We start from the raw sequence: 18,975 nt of genomic DNA on the forward strand, positions 1-18,975 counted from the left end.
TTAAACTGTTAAGCTTTACCTTTCACACAACAAAAGTAATAAAAACTTTTTAATGTAAAAATATAACTCTAGTCAGAAAATGTTTAATTTACGCCAAAAAAAAATATAATTACAATTAAACACATTAATGTTAAAATACAATAGGCATGAAAAGCTGGTTCCAAATGGTTCCAAATTTGTATTGCCAGAAAGCATATTCTTCAACCAAAAAAATGAATATTTTATAATTTATAACATTTGTATAATAAGTAAAAATTACTTCCGGTTTCATTAAGGCTAGAAATAGTCAAAGGAATAATTACTAGTTATATAAAAGTAATTTAGCAAACAATTTTATTTTTAATTTGGATTAGTAGAGTCAGAGTGTTGTGGGGATTGATTTTGGGGCCATATTTATTATTCTTAGCCTAAATATACTTAGTATTTGTAAATTGTTTATAACATAAAAATAATTCGCGCATGCTAGCTAGAGCTATAACTAGTTTTTATGACAATTAATTAAGTGGCTACTTGCGTCAATTTAAATACAGAAAATCCATTCTGACACTAAAGGTATGCAGGAAAATAAAAAAAAATTCAGGCATAAACAAAGACAGGTAAAAACGAACTCATCAGTTTAAAGTTTAGAATTCACGTACATTAAATTAAAATTAGCTATTGCATTTGAAAATAAATTATGTAAATAAACTGTAAGACATTTTAAACATATACACGTAAAGTTAGTCAAAGCTTAGTCGATTTATCTTTCAGCTAGTACATACGTATTTGGTCATTATAAAAACAGCATTTCTGTTAGATTAAATTAAGACTGCGTTATCTGAATAATAATAGCACACCACAATTTTACTTTTCAAAAGTAGGTGTATCTAGTGACGTCACTAGTTCTGGTGTTACCTGGTGCTGTAAATGATGGTGTCACCCCACCCCAGCCCCTACCATTTCATTAGTTTAACAAGGCAAGACTTTGTTATAACATTATATTTTTAAATTTTATATTTGATGTCACCCGCAAAATGGTGTCACCCAGGCGCGAACCGCACCCCCACCCTTGCCTTATGACGGTACGGTGTTCAAACGTAGCTGATTGGTATACAAGTTTGTCTAGAAGTGTCTAGCCAAGTTTGTCTAGAAGTGTCTAGCCAAGCTCGTCGAGCAGTGTCTAGCCAAGTTTGCCTAGAACTGTCTAGGCAAGTTTGTCTAGAAGTGTCTAGCCATGTTTGTCTAGAAGTGTCATGTCAAGTTGGTCTAGAACTTTCTAGCCAAGTTTGCTTAGAAGTGTCTAGCCAACTCACACGTAAATATTCGATACGGCCAAGCTAAATCTATTGGTGCTGTCTATTGTCTTGTCTAGAAGTGTCTAGCCAAGTTTGTCTAGAAGTGTCTAGCCAAGTTTGTCTAGAAGTGTCTAGCCAAGTTTGTCTAGCAGTGTCTAGCCAAGTTTGTCTAGAAGTGTCTAGCCAATTTTGTCTAGAAGTGTCTAGCCAAGTTTGTCTAGAAGTGTCTAGCCAAGTTTGTCTAGAGGTGTCTAGCCAAGTTTGTCTAGAGATGTCTAGCCAAGTTTGTCTAGAAGTGTCTAGCCAAGCTCGTCGAGCAGTGTCTAGCCTAGTTTGCCTAGAAGTGTCTAGCCAAGTTTGTCTAGAAGTGTCTAGCCAAGTTTGTCTAGAAGTGTCATGTCAAGTTGGTCTAGAACTTTCTAGCCTAGTTTGCTTAGAAGTGTCTAGCCAACTCACACGTAAATATTCGATACGGTCAAGCTAAATCTACTGGTGCTGTCTATTGTCTTGTCTAGAAGTGTCTAGCCAAGTTTGTCTAGCAGTGTCTAGCCAAGTTTGTCTAGAAGTGTCTAGCCAAGTTTGTCTAGAAGTGTCTAGCCAAGTTTGTCTAGCAGTGTCTAGCCAAGTTTGTCTAGAAGTGTCTAGCCAAGTTTGTCTAGAAGTGTCTAGCCAACTCACACGTAAATATTCGACACGGTCAAGCTAAGTCTATTGGTGCTGTCTCTTGTCTTGTCTAGAACTGTCTAGCCAAGCTTGTCTATAAGTGTCTAGCCAACTCACACGTAAATATTCGACACGGTCAAGCTCAGTCTATTGGTGCTGACTCTGGCCCTGTTACTGCCCTCCATCAGACTCTGTGTTCTCTGTAGAGCCGAATCAGCGGCACACGAGTCGTCGTCCGTGGCCTTCTCTAGCATAAAATACGCGCTGTCTTGGGTCAAAGCTACGCCGCCGCCCTCACAAACCCCGCCGTTTCCGGGGGCGAGTCTCTCCAACAAGGAGCTGTTTCTGTTGACTGAAGTAAAACTCGTTTTTTTCGTGGGTTTGTTCGTCTTTTTTTTAAAATCAGGGGCGGTTTCGTAGTTGTCGACAAGACGGTGGAATTTCTTAACGGTGGTGCCGCTGACTTCTCTGTCCGAATAGCATTCTGGGATCGTGATCGTTGTATCAGGCAGGGCGTTATGGGCTGGAACAGTCAAAGTTCGCTCCCCCATGCAGCTTGCAGTGTTCTCGTAATGAACTTTTGTCATTTCGCCGTTTGCTTCAACAATTGTTTCGGGAATCCCCTTGGGAATTTCCGATTTGGTTTCGGTTTTTGAAGCACCCGGTGTTTTACTCGATTGGAGATTTGATGTTTGTAAATCCGGGCACTTCTCGGGGTTTTTCTTGTTTATTTTGGGTGTGGATGGCAGTAAAGAGTCTTGCCCAATCAGAAGCTGTAGTTCAAGGTGCAGAGCTTTAAAAGTGGGTCTCAAATTGGGGTCTTTAGCCCAACACTGCATCATGAGACAGTACCTGGAAATTAGCAAAAATAGTAGTTAAACATTGGTATCATCCGGGATTTCGAAAGAACCAATTTCACATCATCAGTCATGTGGAGGGTTAACTGGAGAAATAACCTTACAACAGAAAGACGTGATAAAAGTTAAAAAAAAGGGGCGTGTTAAAAGCTTCAAAAAGAAGGGCGTATTAAAGGTTTCAGAGAGGTGTGCACAAATTCTCAGAGGATAATGCGCCAGTGGTAATGTGACAATGGTAATGTGACAGTGGTAATGTGACAGAATGCGACAAAAGGAAGTATTGCTAAAATAAGTCTGGAACTTACAGCTCGTCTGGGCAGAAGAAAGGGGCAGGCAGACGTCGACGCCGTAAAAAGTTGATGATGTCCCAGCCGTCAACACCAGGGTAGGGAGTTACTCCCCTTGTCAACATCTCCCAAAGGACCACACCAAGCGACCACTGCAGGTTTCAAAAGAAAATGTTACACACACACACACATACACCACTCACCACACATACTCACACGTATATATATATATATATATATATATATATATATATATGTATATGCTATAGGCTGTGTAGGTCGTATATATTTGCCATATCGAATTTTGTAACGTAAGTCGCATATGACTTGTTATTGTAAGCCCCATACTTACAACATCTGACTTGGTACTGTAAGCCCCATGTTCTATACTCTCTATAGCCATCCACCTAATGGGCAGTTGCTTTTTGTTGTCGCTGGTGTAGTAGCCCTTCTCATAGATGTCCCGACACAGACCAAAGTCGGCCACCTTCACGCGATGGACACTGTCCAGCCTATACAAATACATATTGGTTATCCGTTGATGAATAATAGCAGTACATATTCATTATAAACACTATACAACCATCGCTTAATTCTAATCATCGCCTGCAGATAGCAACAGTAACTAGCATCTGAGTTACGATATCATTTTTATTTTAAAGTGAAAACATCATTGTGTAACAATTTGGTGTAGAGAGTGTATGGATTGAGTGGAACGAATCTAAAGGCACATAGGTGTTAAACTTTCAGGGGCGGAACTACAGTGCCGCCAGACCCCGCAATGCGGGGGGGGGGGGGGGGGGGCACACCATTTAGGGGCCCACGGCCGAACATAAAAAAAAATGTATAGTGAAAAAAAAAATTTCTTGCATTTTTGACTTAATGTTTGTTTTGTAAAAAAGATTACCGTAGCTGCGGTTGGATTATCTTTATTCTATAGACACCATCCCACGATAATTTTTCCTTCGTTTTTAAACCACTGTCAATCAAACTTATCAAAGATAAGCAAACGTTCAAACCACTTCAATGACTTATTTCCCTTTTTTAAAAAGTCAAATAGTGATGCTCATAAGCCTCTTTTTAATAGATTTGTACTAAATAAATTAAATAGCAATTACTTCTCTTTATTATTATTTGTTTATAAATTACTTATTAAAGAATGACACTGTACAAAAAGAAAATGTATTTAAAATTAATAAAATAAATACAAAAAAAACATAAAAATAAACATGACACGAGACACCATTATTTACAGAAAGCTTTCATGTTTTATATTCTTTTTGACCGGTATGTTATTAGAGGCCTTACGGCAAACTTAATATAAAACTGATTTTCACATAACAGACTAATGAACTTACACACATGACATGATGTTGTAATTTGTTTCAATATAAAAAAAAACCCATGTATTTCTCAAAACACGAACAGGCCAGCAATAAGTATCCTTGTTCGTATTTTATGTTTGAGTATATATATATATATATATATATATATATATATATATATATATATATATATATATATATATATATATATATATATATATATATATATATAGGCCTAAATATTTATATGGGGGGGGGGGCTAAAAAAATTTTTTGCGGGGTGGCCCCTTTTTTCTAGTTCCGCCACTGAAACTTATGCATGTAGATTGTTCGAACTCTGTTTAGGGCATTGAAGTAAAATATAGATAGAAAATGATTGTCGTCTCAACACAACACGCAATCCCCCCTTCCCCCCTCCCCCGCTAAAAACAAACAAACAAAAAACAACAAAAAAAAAACCCCCAAAGAAACAAAAAAAAAGCACAAAAAAACCCCCCAAAAAAAACAAGCAACTTCTGAAAATGTGTAGCTACTAAATTAAGTATTTGGACATCCGTCAGAATACAAAGGCTTAACTGAAGAGTCGACAAATAAGATTGTATCTATCTATAGTAGTTCTAAGTATTAAGGATATACCAATACTTCCACCGAAAATGATACTACTATTTTGACTAGACATTTTTAATTTTTTTTTTTTTTGAAAAAAAAAATTCCTAACATTGAAAGATACACCCAATCGTTGAGTGGTACTAACAAAAAAAAACCCCTCATACGTCAAACGTTAGATAAGTGTCCAAATTTGACACAGGGATGTAGATCGCGATGATTCTATTATTATCATCACACAAACATCGCGTGCTTATTGGCTTGCGTAAACGTGTCAAAACTCACCACTCAAAGGGGGATAATGCAGCATTGTTTTAAAATCGTTTACCTCCCTTGTCGTGGCCTGTCTAAGTGGACCCGCTAGCTTGTTTAAAATATTCATCATTAATTCAATTTTAAAATTAGTTTACGAATGTTTCAAGTGGAGCCTCGAACTGAATGGAACACGTGACGTCCATGACCTAGTTCGTGTTACATCAACAACCGACCCAACGAAAACCTACTCACCAACAGTTTAGCGAAATGATAAGTGAAAGAGATTTACGCAAGACCCAACGAAAAACTACTCACAAACATTTTAGCAAAGTTGAAAGTAAAAGATATTTACAACAGACCTAAAGAAAACCTACTCACACACAGTTTAGTAAAGTTTTAAGTAAAAGATATTTACAACAGACCCAACGAAAACCTACTCACAAACAGTTTAGTAAAGTGTTAAGTAAAAGATATTTACAACAAACCCAAAGAAAACCTACTCACAAACAGTTAAGTAAAGTGTTAAGTAAAAGATATTTACAACAGACCCAAAGAAAACCAACTCACATACAATTAAGTAAAACGTTAGATTAAAGAGACCTACAGCCTACTCAAAGAAAACCAACTCACATACAATTAAGTAAAACGTTAGATTAAAGAGACCTACAGCCTACTCAAAGAAAACCAACTCACATACAATTAAGTAAAACGTTAGATTAAAGAGACCTACAGCCTACTCAAAGAAAACCAACTCACATACAGTTCCGCGCTGCCAGATCTCTGTGAACAAACTTCAGGGAACTTAAGTACGCCATGCCGTCTGCAATGTCAGCTCCAAATTTGATGACGTCATGTAGAGTTAGTTGCTGGTGGAATAGATACGAATATTTGCATGTTTTATATACATGGGAATGAATATAATATGTGTTTGTTTTTCCTACATTATTTTTATAATAAAGACTTAAGCGAACAAAAAAGTAAAGATGAGATGATGAAGTAGTAGATTTATATGTTAAATAATTGTGGGACTAGAATTTGTAATTTTCTGTATTACAAATCAAGGCAAGTGTTCGATCGTTGGATAGAGCACTCTGGACAATCGCCTCATGGTAAATAAACTAGACAGGCAAAACCAAGTGATCCATCTTACCACATCAGGGTCACGGACGTAGGTCAAGAGGTCACCGTTCTCCATAAAAGGCAGCACAACGTAGGGCACGCCCGGCTCTTTCTCTGACAAACCAACCAGTCCCAGGACGTTGGGGTGTTGGAACTCTCGCATCATTACGGCCTCTTGGACAAAACCCTTCAGGTCCATACTCTGAGACACGGATTCTTTGGGGGAGAAACAAACCGATACAATTAGTTGATTCATATGGAATGTTGTCGTAGATGTATGGAAATGCCGAGGGGGCTAAAAATGAAAAAGGATGATTTTGTACATATTTGGGGGAGGATGATTTTGTACATATTTGGGGACAATGATTTTGTACATATTTGGGGAGAATGATTTTGTACATATTTGGGGGAGGATGATTTTGTACATATTTTGGGGGAATTTATTGTTACTTATATGGGAAGGATGATTTTGTACATATATGGGGTTGATGATTTTGTGCATAACAGGACGAGAAAGATTTTCTAAATATTATGAGGGGGGGGGGGAAGAGGTAAATTAGTTTAAGTTCACTTGAATTGTACTCACCCTGTAATGTTTTTACTGCGACCTTGACCCCCACAGAACCTTTTCCGGTGACGAGAAAACCTTCGAACACACACCCAAAGTTTCCTGGAACAAACATGGGTGACATTACTACACACGAACACATACCCAAAGTTTCCTGGTACAAACATGGGTGACATTACTACACACGAACACACACCCAAAGTTACCTGGTACAAACATGGGTGACATTACTACACACGAACACATACTTAAAGTTTACTGGTACAAACATGGGAGACATTACTACACACGAACACATACCCAAAGTTTCCTGGTACAAACATGGGTGACATTACTACACACGAACACACACCCAAAGTTTCCTGGAACAAACATGGGTGACATTACTACTCACGAACACACACCCAAAGTTTCCTGGTACAAACATGGGTGACATTACTACACAACAACACGGCATTACATTAATGCCCATGGAGTCATCCATAAATGATGTCACATTCCCCCCCCCCCCCCCCAACATTTTCCCCCTCTCCCCTTACCCTACGTCACACTACGTCCCCTAAAATGACGTCACACCTAAAACTACGACCCCCCATCTAAATTGCAGATGAACTTTTTTATCAAAACAAATATTTTTTCCCCTCTAAAATATTGACTGAGCTCGGTCAACATGGAGTATTTTATTAATTTCTATTGCATTTATTTAATCAGTTTTCTTAAACGCGAAATAAAGACTAAAATTCAGTTTCTAACATTACTTTTTTTTTAAATGCAAAAGTGTGACATAACATTTCCCGAACTTCCTCTCTACCTAATCAAATGTCGTTACAAATTTACGCTACCCCCCCCCTTCCCCTACAAGTGTGACTTCAATTATGGACGACCCCTTTACGACACAATAACTCGACAATACACAGGCGACATTACAACATAATAACCTGTGACATTTCTCATTAGTTATCGTGCCATCGCTACACCCTCGCATTTCTAAACAATCACATCTCATAATGTTTGTATGTTTAATCTCCTATTTTGGCATACAATTTGAAAAGAATGGTCAGATAAAAGCTATATTTAACGTTCAGTAAATTTTCAAGTAGGTGTAGATTAAGCTGCTGGTGCACATTTTTAGTTGTGGAACGAAGTGACCATGGTGGTGAGAGGCTTGACCAATCAGAAGTAACTAATAAATGGTTAGTAATATTTGTTTAATTATATAATGTCTCAGAAATAGTTTTCTTGTAAAAATATTTTGTTTTAAGAGCCTCAAAATATCCCCCGACCCACTTATCTTCTGCCAGTTAACTTAAAACTGCAACAGGATGTAAAACTAAGTTAAGTAAAACTTCCTTTTCAGACCTAGCAGATGAATTAGAGTTCATATGTTTCTTGACCACGGCATATGAAGGGGTCAGCGCTATATCTTGCCGCCTTTTCTTTCCCTAAGTTAGGTACCCATCATAAATGGGAGGACTCAGGGACGATCCACTGACTTGAACCCGGATTTGAACTCAAGACTTTCGTGTTATCAGTCTAGCGCTCTACCACTAGGCCACGCCATCCAACAGGATGTACAAGCATGTTTTTCTCGCGCCCTTGTTGCCAGTTGCTGTGACCTGTCGGTTCTCCCCCTCCATCATATAGTTGCATCCTAGTACAGTTTTGGATGTGGAGGTTCGTGTATCTTGTTCGTAACGCTCCAGTTAACTAGCTCATGTACTATGGACAGCTCCACCCCCACCCCATCTCCCTTGGATTTTCTACTAACTAGAAAGATGTACCGAACCATACCTTCTCCAATGGTTTTCCCGACAGTTAGACGGTCCAGTTTAATAATCAACTTGTCAATATCCGCTCTTTTGTTAGGCTCTACAGTAGACTCCAGAATTTGGGCCAACGAAAGTTTACCTTCAAACAAATACAAAAATTAACTTCAACCATTTAAATATAATTAAACTACCCGATAAAATCGATTTCTTCATGAAGACAAAAAATGAACATGTTTGGTATGTTGAATTATAAATATTAGAGCCTACTACGTAAATTTATGTTCAAATTTAATGAGTAAAATATTTGACACTAAACGGGAGTGTAGGCTACCAATACAAACACTACAACAAAAGATTAGAAAATTTCTGCGTTCGTATCTAGTTAGATTCTTTTGTGGAAAATTGAACAGATGATTAGTTTGATTACAAGTGAAAGTTATAAAGAGCATCTGTTCTTTAATCTGCTTGTCAGGACTTATAGTAAAGTAAAGTAAGTAAAGTTCCCTTTTCAAACCTATCGGTCTATAGGGCAAGTTTAGTAGGGTTCACTAGTTTCTGTGACCTCGGCATACAAAGAGATAGTGTGGTCAGCACTATGCCCAGCCGCCTTTACTTTCCCTAACGTGAGTTAGGTACCCACCAGAGTTGGGTGGACTTACAGGACTTATAACTATACCATATATCGCCTTACTTTCTTTGTTACGAATCAACCCCTCTCCCACTTCCCAGGGTTCAATTAGTAAACACGTTAGACATTCTATATCTTCGTATTTTATGTATTCTACAATTTTTCAACATAGTACCCAGCAACTCGACACAAGTGTTATTTTTAACAATGATTAAAGCAGTGATTTAACAATGGTTTAACATCTCTCCTGGTCGTCCTCTTTGACTTAATTTTTAAAAATCCCGCTGATTAAAAGAAAAGATAACTTTTAACTGTTTGCTTTGAAAAAGAAAAGTCAGGCTAAACCTTGTGTTTTGTCTAAACCTAAATCTGTTACTGTCACAGTCACGTTCAAATTAAAATAAACATATTATAATCTGGGGGTAAACTCTAAACAATCCAGACAACATTCGTATAATAAACAAACCTTCTTCCCGATCATTCATGCTGGCGTATTTTTTAGCCTGTAACCAACGTGAAATTCGAAAATAAACCACAAGAGCTAGGACAACCACAGCGACGATCGTGATGACGCTAATGATGATGGCTGTGTTCGAATTGTCTTCAACCGTAATGTGGGTAAAGACAATCTTAACTTTTGGAAAAGTCTTTTTGAAGTTTCCAATTTCAACTTCTATGTCTGCGATAAATCCATTAAGTACCGTGCGTTCTTTGCTTAGTATTAAATTTAATCCAAGGGGAATGCAGTCGTAGGTTTCATAATCAATATTAGGTTTTACTGTTGAGGCTCGTGTACTTGTGTTTTTATTAGAAGCATCCGGTCTCATTGCAGGCTCTGTAATTCCAACCGAAATCATCTCAGAAGTGGTAGTTCCATTTACATACGTTTGGTTGGTGCTGCTTGTGTTGCAGCTGTTCTCAATGTTGTTTACAATGGACGTGGCGTTGCATGTGATGGTTTTCTTGGTCAAGCCCAGAACGTTGCACGAAACTTTCCCCACATTAACTTGGATTTCGTTTTTGTCTAGCCACGTTGGGATGTTCCTACCCTGCCAAACATATTGTATTCACATTACATTATGATCATTGAGCTTTGAATAATTATTAAAACCGTTTCAATTAAAAAAAAACAGTAAAAAAAACACACACACACAACAAGGGTTTTAATTATTTCAAATTTTAGAAACATGTGACGATGATTAAGACCAAAAGGTTGATTTTATTTATTTTCATCATAATACTTAAGTACGTCTTTTTTGTGATTTGATGATAACCGATGCTTGTAAAGAAATAAAGTCTATAGTAGCCACACAGATTGACCTATAGTAGCAACACAGACTGATTTTTAGTAGCCACCAACACTGACCTACAATACCCAAACAGACTTACATATATACTCAAATAGACTGAACTATAACAACCACACAGATCTACCTACAATACCTAAATAGACTGACATAATTACCCCGACTGACCCACCTGTATGACCAGAACACTGTTATTGTCATTGTTAGTTGTTATTGTAAGCCCCTGGTTAAACAGCTCCGGGTCTGGATGTATTTTAAAATCTTCTATTTTCTCCACATGAGCCCAGGTGATACTTAGATAAGACTTTCCACTGAGTATCACATCTTCTGTGTTACTCTTTATCTTCAGGTTAGGACTTTTGAAAGTTCTCCATTGAATTTTATTGTTTCCGTCTTTAGGTGTAGACCATTTAGACAGATCAGCCTAAAACAAAACAGAAATTTTAGTTATGACGTGCATATGTACATTCTAGAAACGTATATTACCCCACTCACTATAAGGAACAATTCCAGTTACCTGATATTTTTTTTGTTTTTTAAACGATAAAATAAATATCAATTTAAAAAATGTTCAGACGTTAATTAATTCGAATGAAAATCTGCAATTATAAAATTTTAAATTAGCACGTACCGGTACTGGAGTTCCGTTAACCGTGATGTTAATCACCGGTTTTGTCGAATCGGTTTCTTCAAGATTGGTACCAAAGATAGTGATGTAAGTCCCTCCACTTATGACAAAATAATGGAAAACAAAAAGTCCAGTCAGCAAATGTTGTCTTATTTAAATTTTGAAACTGTAGTTGCTTTATATAAAACATCTCTTGATTGTCCGTATTTAGATGGATTAAACATAATAAAACTAAGTGACTGTTTGAAGTCAGTAATGAACTCAGGATCAGCATAAATGTGTGGAATAAACATAATTTGGGTTTATTAACATTTTGGACAAATACACGTCACAAATTATGTAACAGAAGGTAGTTAGACCCACCCCTACCTTATTTGTAGCAGTATACAATATTCCCATAAACTAACCATACTTATCAGCATTTTAGGACTTCCACCACACACCACACAACCCACAACACATTTTAGTACTAGAATAAAAGTATTTGAAAAATAAACCGGGAGTGATCTCCCCTAAACTTTCTCGAATATTCTTATATAAAATAACAAGGGATGGGAACTCGGGCTATAGACATGATTTTTAATCCATTTTAAATACTTAAAGTTTTAAAAATAGAATAAAATCTCGTAGACAGATTAATTGCACACCAAGTGAACGCCAAATAAAAACGCGTATAATAGTGCGCAATATTATTAGTACTTTAAAAATTTACATTAGTTTTTTGAGAAATCGGAAGTAGCGTAAATTACTACTTCCAGTCAACGGAAATTACTTAAAATTTAACAGAAGGTAGAGAATTAGATGTTTTACTTACATGTGAAATTTCATTTATCTATCTGAAATAGTACTCAAGTTATAGGCTTTTGAAAAATTCAAAGTAGGAAAAGTACCGCTTCCGGTTATCGGAAATCGCTCAAAAGTTGAAACCGATCTACGATTTTGATAAAATACTTATATATGAAATTTCATCAACCTAGCTGTAACGGTACTCAAGTTATCGTGTTTACACACGGACAGACAGACAGACAGACACACACACACACAGACACACAGACATACGGACAAGATTGCAAAATTATGTTTTTCCGTATCAGTGAGGTGTAAAACGTCGAGATTTGTAAAAATCTCGATTTTTTTTTTTGCACGATTACAAGACTTTCTCTATACTTCGTATATACGAGAAAGTAAAAAATTATGGAATCACACCACTTGGAGTTATATAGCGTTTTACATCTCCCTTAGAAACTATTCAAAACCCGAATCTTCAGTTTTATATTAAAAAAGGTAAACAAGTGCACGATTAGGTAGTGTCAACCCATTCTAAAAGCAGTTATTTTAAAAAGGAAAAACAAAAACAAAAAAAAACCCCACAAAATCAGAGTTAATTAAAATTAAATCCCATATAACACAATGCAACACACAATGATAGCCACTCATATACTTTTTGGGTGTATATATGATGCGTCCACGATCGTTAGATAGTTTAAATTGAAAGTATTATATGCAAGCAAGCCTAAGTTGTAAAAGTTACAATAAAACGTGCTGTGCTACAATACCTAAGTATTGCTGCCTTTGGTGCTATCCTTTCAAACTTTGGATCTGGTTGAAATGTAAAGTTGTCTTTACAGTAGCGTGTTAGGTTGTTGACCTGAACTTTAACTGGCACTGTTGTTATCTCTGTGAATGGCTTTCGGGGAATGGTGCACTCTGTTTTATTTCTGATTTAAAAACATGTCTAGAACAATAAATCCTGTAAGCTTTATTGTTAAAGATAAGTTTATTATGTAAAATAAAAATTACAACTTCATCTATAGAGGAGAGATAGATTGGCCTATAAGCAATGCACCATCTTTTAATGAGGAGAGGGGGTGGGTGGTGGAAGAGGTCTCATATGTCTAAACAGATATGTGTATACAAAAAACATGAAGCTATTCTCATAAACGCAATCGTCTATGATTTAGGGGAACATGTATTCATAAGTTATGCCTGAATTTCAACATAAGTATTGTCATGTGGCACGCAAATAACCAAAATATAGTTATTTGCTGTCATATTTATATTTTCAAGTAATCGTTTTTTCCTTGTGATACTATAAGAAATTGTTCATTATAAAATAGCTAACATAAAACATAGCCCGCGATTGAATTTGCTTACACTGGACGTATGCGGGTGCTATTACACAAATCATTCCCAACATAAACTTTATACGTTGGGCTATATTGGTGATGTATGACAAACTTAATTTCAGTGAACACTCCACCCTTTGGTATTAAACAGTTTAGTTTCTCATCGCCTGAGGACGCTGAAGGTACTTGCTGAAAAGAAAATAAACTCAATAAACTTATAAATATTATTAGGCTGTTGCTCGTAATTTTTAAACTCCACTAATTTCAAATAAAATTATACCACAAAAAAACAGTATTTTTTTCCCTACACATTGATACCAATTTTGTGTCTCTAGCTTAATTAGGAGCTAAGATATGGCCTTTTAAAAATTTGTGGGCGTGGCTAAAACAGCTTAGACCTTCGTCATTCAAGTCAATGTTACATAAACAAAAAAGTTGGCACCGATGGTTTTTTCATTGCATCATCACGGATTCGCATTTTTCGAAAAATTAAAAAATTATAATTTTATTGCATCATCCGGGATTCGCATTTTTTGAAAAACTAAAAAATTATAATCAAGCTTAAACTACTTAAAGCCTAAGTTATACTGGACTGGATGTGATTTGAATGAGTAATTACATGCCATTGTCAGCCTCATAACATATTGACTTATTGCTCCATGTACAAAAAAAAAATTAATGTAGGTTTAAAATAAAACTAGATCTAGTTATTGTAAAACGAATTATTAATATTTAATACTGTTACTACACTACTATTATTATATTATAGAAATGCACAAGCACATATTTTATTACTGCACACGTTCTTATTGTAATGAACGATATTACTTGGGTAGATGAAGTAGAGTAGACCTACATACACACACTACATGATAAATGAAAGTTGCAACTGGTTGCCTTGACGTTACTTTCTCAGACCCCCCCCCCCCCTTTGTACTTGATATCAGTGTCTATATCAGTAGGCCATAATAAAATTATAAAATAAAAAGGAAACAGCTGTCAAAGTGTGTACCAGTATTTATTTATTACTAGTAAATAATTCAATGTAACAATACTGACAATACAGACATTTCAATGTTTGCTAAAAGAAATATAAATTATTAAAATACAGTTATCAGATCACCACATGAATTTTGATTTTGTCTAATAAAATAGAAACATTTACGAGAATGGCAAAGTAAAAAACTTTTTTTTTGCAATAATTTAAAAATATGTTTATCAGAGCAAAGAAATAAATTACATAGCGACAACCTAAATTTAGCCTTTGTATAATCTACAATCAACATAGTAATGTAAAACAGTTACATAATCATAATTAGTGTGAAGAAACAAATCTACAGTACAAGAAATCAGCCTCGTCTCATTACGATCCCTTTCAAGAAGAAAAATAGTATTAATTATCAAGGAATAAACACCCATGCCTTGAGTGTATGCTGGGAAAAAAAAATTAGTGACAACAAATTTCTTGGATTACTTTAGTGTTTAAAACAATTTTCTAAGGTATCAATTGTAATTAATCTTTAGATACAATTTCAATTAGCACATAAAAGGAAAAGAAATAAATTTTTAAAAAGCGTTACTACTTGAGTGATCAAACTGAAAAAGAAAATAGTTTAAATTAGTTTGGACCAACATTTTTGAAGCACGTAACTACTGATTCTAGGATTATCTTGCTGATTCAAATTACCCTGAAAAATAAGTTACGTAATTAAAATGTAATTATTTTTTTACATTATGAAAACAAAACTTAATTATAAACATTGTTAGTGTTAGTTTTCAAAATTTTTACAATTCACAGCAAACATTTTTTCAGTAACAACTTATAAAAACACTAATGTTAAAAAAATAAAGTTAATTTGTATACTACAAATGAAAGAAGTACTCTGTAACTCTTGATTAGCAATTATTCAGTAAGAAAAACAAGATTCCTACAAAGCAAGTCAACAACCAGTGATTCTGCCAGATGACAGATTCTCAGCATTATCCTAATCATCTGCCCAGTAGCTTATGGTGTAAAGAGCTGACTTTTGTTTTGTTGCTGGCACCCTTTCAATAGTCCTTCCACTGTATTGCGACACACCCTGATCACCTTGCTCCCACTTATGAGTCAACTGGCCACCAATCAGATTTCCCATCAGAAACCTCTCCAGCTGTCGCACCAAGAAAGACTCAGTAGAAGTCAACAACGCTTCCATGACTTTAAGAAACAGAGTACAACTGATCGCCACTTTGCGTTCTTGTAAATCAACTTTATCAAAGGACCAGAAATTAACTTCCCAATCAGCCTGAGTGCTTGCAGCCCTGCACGAGAACCCCAGGCTTCTTGAGATCTGCAAGCAGTTGAATGTAGATTTTAGTTATGTCCCAGCAGCCACATCATTCTCTTTAAGATGAGCCTTGAATAAAAGCTGGATCTCCATGAAAACTGTACCTGAAAAGAGAAGGGCAAATGGAATTAGAATTAAGCAGACCATTTCACAAAATATATATTTAGCTCAACATATTGCAAGGTATATAAAATAAATATAAAAATTAGAAATAAATTCAGCCTCCATACTTACTAAATGTACTTCCACCTGAGGCATTGAACATAGATAGGGCTGTACACAAGTTCAACCAACCTAATCCACTCACAAGCCTCTGTTCTCCTCAGCCGCTTTATCTCAGCCATCAACTTTCTGATTACATTAGCAATCCTCCTTACACTGAGTTAGTCTTGCCTATAAGCAAATAAGATTTACAAGGAAAACAAATTTACTCAAGCTGTAGGCCCTATGTATATGCCTATTTTTTTTTTGCTCTAAGTCTAGTATTAACTTCATATTTAAAAAAAATTACCAAGTAAAGAGGTCTAAATAATCTGCTGAAATAATAGAGGGCATAGCATAGGGCTTTATAAAAAATTATATATAGGCCTAGTTATATAGATATATTATATATACATATATATATAGACCTAGGCCAGGCCTATTTGATGGAGAATTATGCCTGAACTAGTCTAAATCTAATCTTAACAATAACAATGTCTTACTATTTTTACAAGATCTAGACTAGATCTAGACTCCTTGGATGAAATAGAATGCAAGCTTCTGCAAAAATAAAATAATGAACATTAGGGGCCTATTGTAACTAGATCTAGGCCCTAAACAAAATTAACTAGTCTATTTCTTAAAGTTAATAGATCTAGATTAATTTTTACTAGATCTAGATCTAGAATACTCGAATCTTAGATCTAAATACTAAATCTAGATCTAGATTCTTTATAAATTTTTTTACTAAGTCTAGATTCTAGTTACTAGATCAGTAGATTTTTCTAAATCTATTCTTGATGATGTAATAATTAGTAGATCTAGCAGCTAGCTAGATCAAGATCTAATAGCCTATTTTTATGTAAAGATCTAAAAATAAAATAAATGTACAGTCTAGAGTCTAGATCTAGACCTATTCAACCGTAATAATTTAGTATGTAGGCTACTTACTTACTTAGCCTAAACTAATAAAATTATAATTAGAATCAAGGCCTAAGTGACAATGAATAACTAATACTAATATCAGAGAGCGGATATCAAGAGATGCGATATTTTAATTATGTAATAATTACTGGGAATTTGGCGCGAGAATAAGGCTTACTCGAGGGCGACTTTTCTGCCTATGTGGAGGGTTAAGACATAATTTTTTAACAGATATTAATTTTTTTCGACCCTTAGACTTGAATCATTAATATACTTTTCTCTGACTTTAAATTTTAAGTATATAATTAATTATCCAAACTTACCTTATATTTGAGCACACTAATCCTTGGTGATGTTTCAAACAAAATACAAGAAATAAAACGCGATTAATTTTTAAAACATCGTATCGTAAAGATGAGGACCCCTTCGTAATTAAATGTAGACCGTGGGCTCTGCTCATTAGCATAAACTGATAGGCCCCTAAATACCTAAGGTCAACCGGAAACATGGAATTTAGGTTCAAGGTACAGCCATGATTACCATGGCAACAAAGGTCACGGCGCAAGCTGCGCAACTCGCTAATATTATACAGTAGATTCTGTTATTACGTTATTAATTATAAGCCAACATTTGTTACACTGTTCTTGGTCTCCCCCCCCCCCCCCAACCCAAAGTCAACTTATTTATCTCAACTCTATCTTCTCGTGTGATGCGGGTCTGTCTGGTCGATTAGCTGAACACAACAGTTTCTCGAGTTGAAATCCAGGGTTTAAGTCCACGAACCAGCCCAGCCCTGGCACACTTGACTACATGAGAAAGACAAGGACGGCTGGACGCTAAGCTGGCACCAAAATTTCATTTGCCACATTGAAAGGCGGATCAAAAAATCAAACAACATTTTAACACGATGTCAGGGTGTGGGGATGGGGGATATATGTGATAACTCCAATTATCAGAATGTTACATGATACCCCACTGATTTCACGTTTGTTCCTATTATTGCTGCACGTAGTTCTGTCCTTGTTTTTGTTCATGCAGGCACCAAGTCTGTGGCACCATTCACAACCTCGGTCCTTACAACCCCAGGGCGTTGAATGTAAAGGACACAAGTCCTGATTTGCTAAGACAATCTGAGGATTAAAGTTACATTAAATCATTAGCTTAAAATTACATTGTCTGGCGATATTTACGGTACATTGAACTTAATAGCTTCACTTTCACCATTGAAAACTGTTTTAAAACGGTATGATGGATTACAATAATTTTTATTACATCATTTCCAAATTGACATACTTATATTAAAAGACGAAAGAGCAGGTTTAATTTAAATTTTAAACCTAAATCTTAATTACATTTAACTTATTCAATCATCTATGTAAAATGTATATCATGTAGCAAATAACATATATTATTTTATCATTCCTTAAAGTGATAATTTAACCAACTATTTATCAAGCTTTCATTACCTTCTGTAGCTCAGACTCTTGTGTAACCATGACAACGTCAGTTTGACTAAGATTTCCGGAGCCAACGAATGCTTTGAACTCCCTGACGTCAATTTTGAAGTGAAATAACGATTGACCGATGATTTTATTTTCCGTGTGTCGATAATGATGGGGATCTCGGGTTGTCATCTGAAAAAACAAATCTCAATAAATGTCACAAGATGACACCAAACAGGTTGGAAGGCTACGCGGGACATTAATATCACTATTTTAGAGCACAATAGGACGTAAACAACGTTGATGTGATTATTTAATCACATATGCAACTTTGATGCATTGGATATTATATAAAAAATTAAATACAATTGGTTTTCAACGATAATTCAGTTAACAAACAACTTTTAAAAAAATCACGTATGTACTTTTATGATTGCATTTTTGAAATACCATGTTAACTTACTTGAGGTGCCGACGGTACAGGGTTAATCTTGTCCAGTGAGAATCCACATATGACAAAACCTTCGCCCGGGTCGAATGACCTAAGTGTTACCATGATAACAGGAGGCTTTTTCGGACCCCACTGTAGCAATGACATTGACTTGATTACGCGATACCTCGTTGACTGTAACAAAAATATTCAGATGTTGAATATCATTTTAAACATTG

General features: G+C 35.6%; 1 protein-coding gene and 1 long non-coding RNA gene across 3 annotated transcripts; both read right to left on the reverse strand.

Moving 5' to 3' along the window:
* Nucleotides 1-1,708: 1,708 nt before the first annotated feature.
* On the reverse strand, nt 1,709-9,921 carry LOC131953296 (macrophage-stimulating protein receptor). The gene is made up of 8 exons (XM_059316432.1): nt 9,818-9,921; nt 8,746-8,862; nt 6,973-7,056; nt 6,418-6,602; nt 6,024-6,133; nt 3,434-3,593; nt 3,100-3,233; nt 1,709-2,789 (listed from the first exon to the last, which is right to left on the reverse strand). The coding sequence occupies exons 1-8, from the start codon at nt 9,834-9,836 to the stop codon at nt 2,051-2,053; spliced, it is 1,548 nt and encodes a 515-aa protein (XP_059172415.1). The 5' UTR covers nt 9,837-9,921; the 3' UTR covers nt 1,709-2,050.
* A 4,493-nt stretch (nt 9,922-14,414) lies between these two features.
* On the reverse strand, nt 14,415-17,441 carry LOC131953297 (uncharacterized). 2 transcript variants are annotated; one of them, XR_009388617.1, is made up of 4 exons: nt 17,188-17,441; nt 16,444-16,501; nt 15,974-16,132; nt 14,415-15,843 (listed from the first exon to the last, which is right to left on the reverse strand). It is a non-coding gene; the product is annotated as an uncharacterized LOC131953297 (long non-coding RNA). The 2 variants fall into 2 exon arrangements; XR_009388616.1 differs by lacking the exon at nt 17,188-17,441 and having other exon boundaries at nt 16,444-16,750.
* Nucleotides 17,442-18,975: the final 1,534 nt, after the last annotated feature.

The sequence above is a fragment of the Physella acuta genome, unplaced genomic scaffold (genome assembly GCF_028476545.2).
Source record: "Physella acuta isolate Inbredline_101_S28 unplaced genomic scaffold, ASM2847654v3 ptg000916l, whole genome shotgun sequence".
NCBI lineage: Eukaryota > Metazoa > Mollusca > Gastropoda > Physidae > Physella > Physella acuta.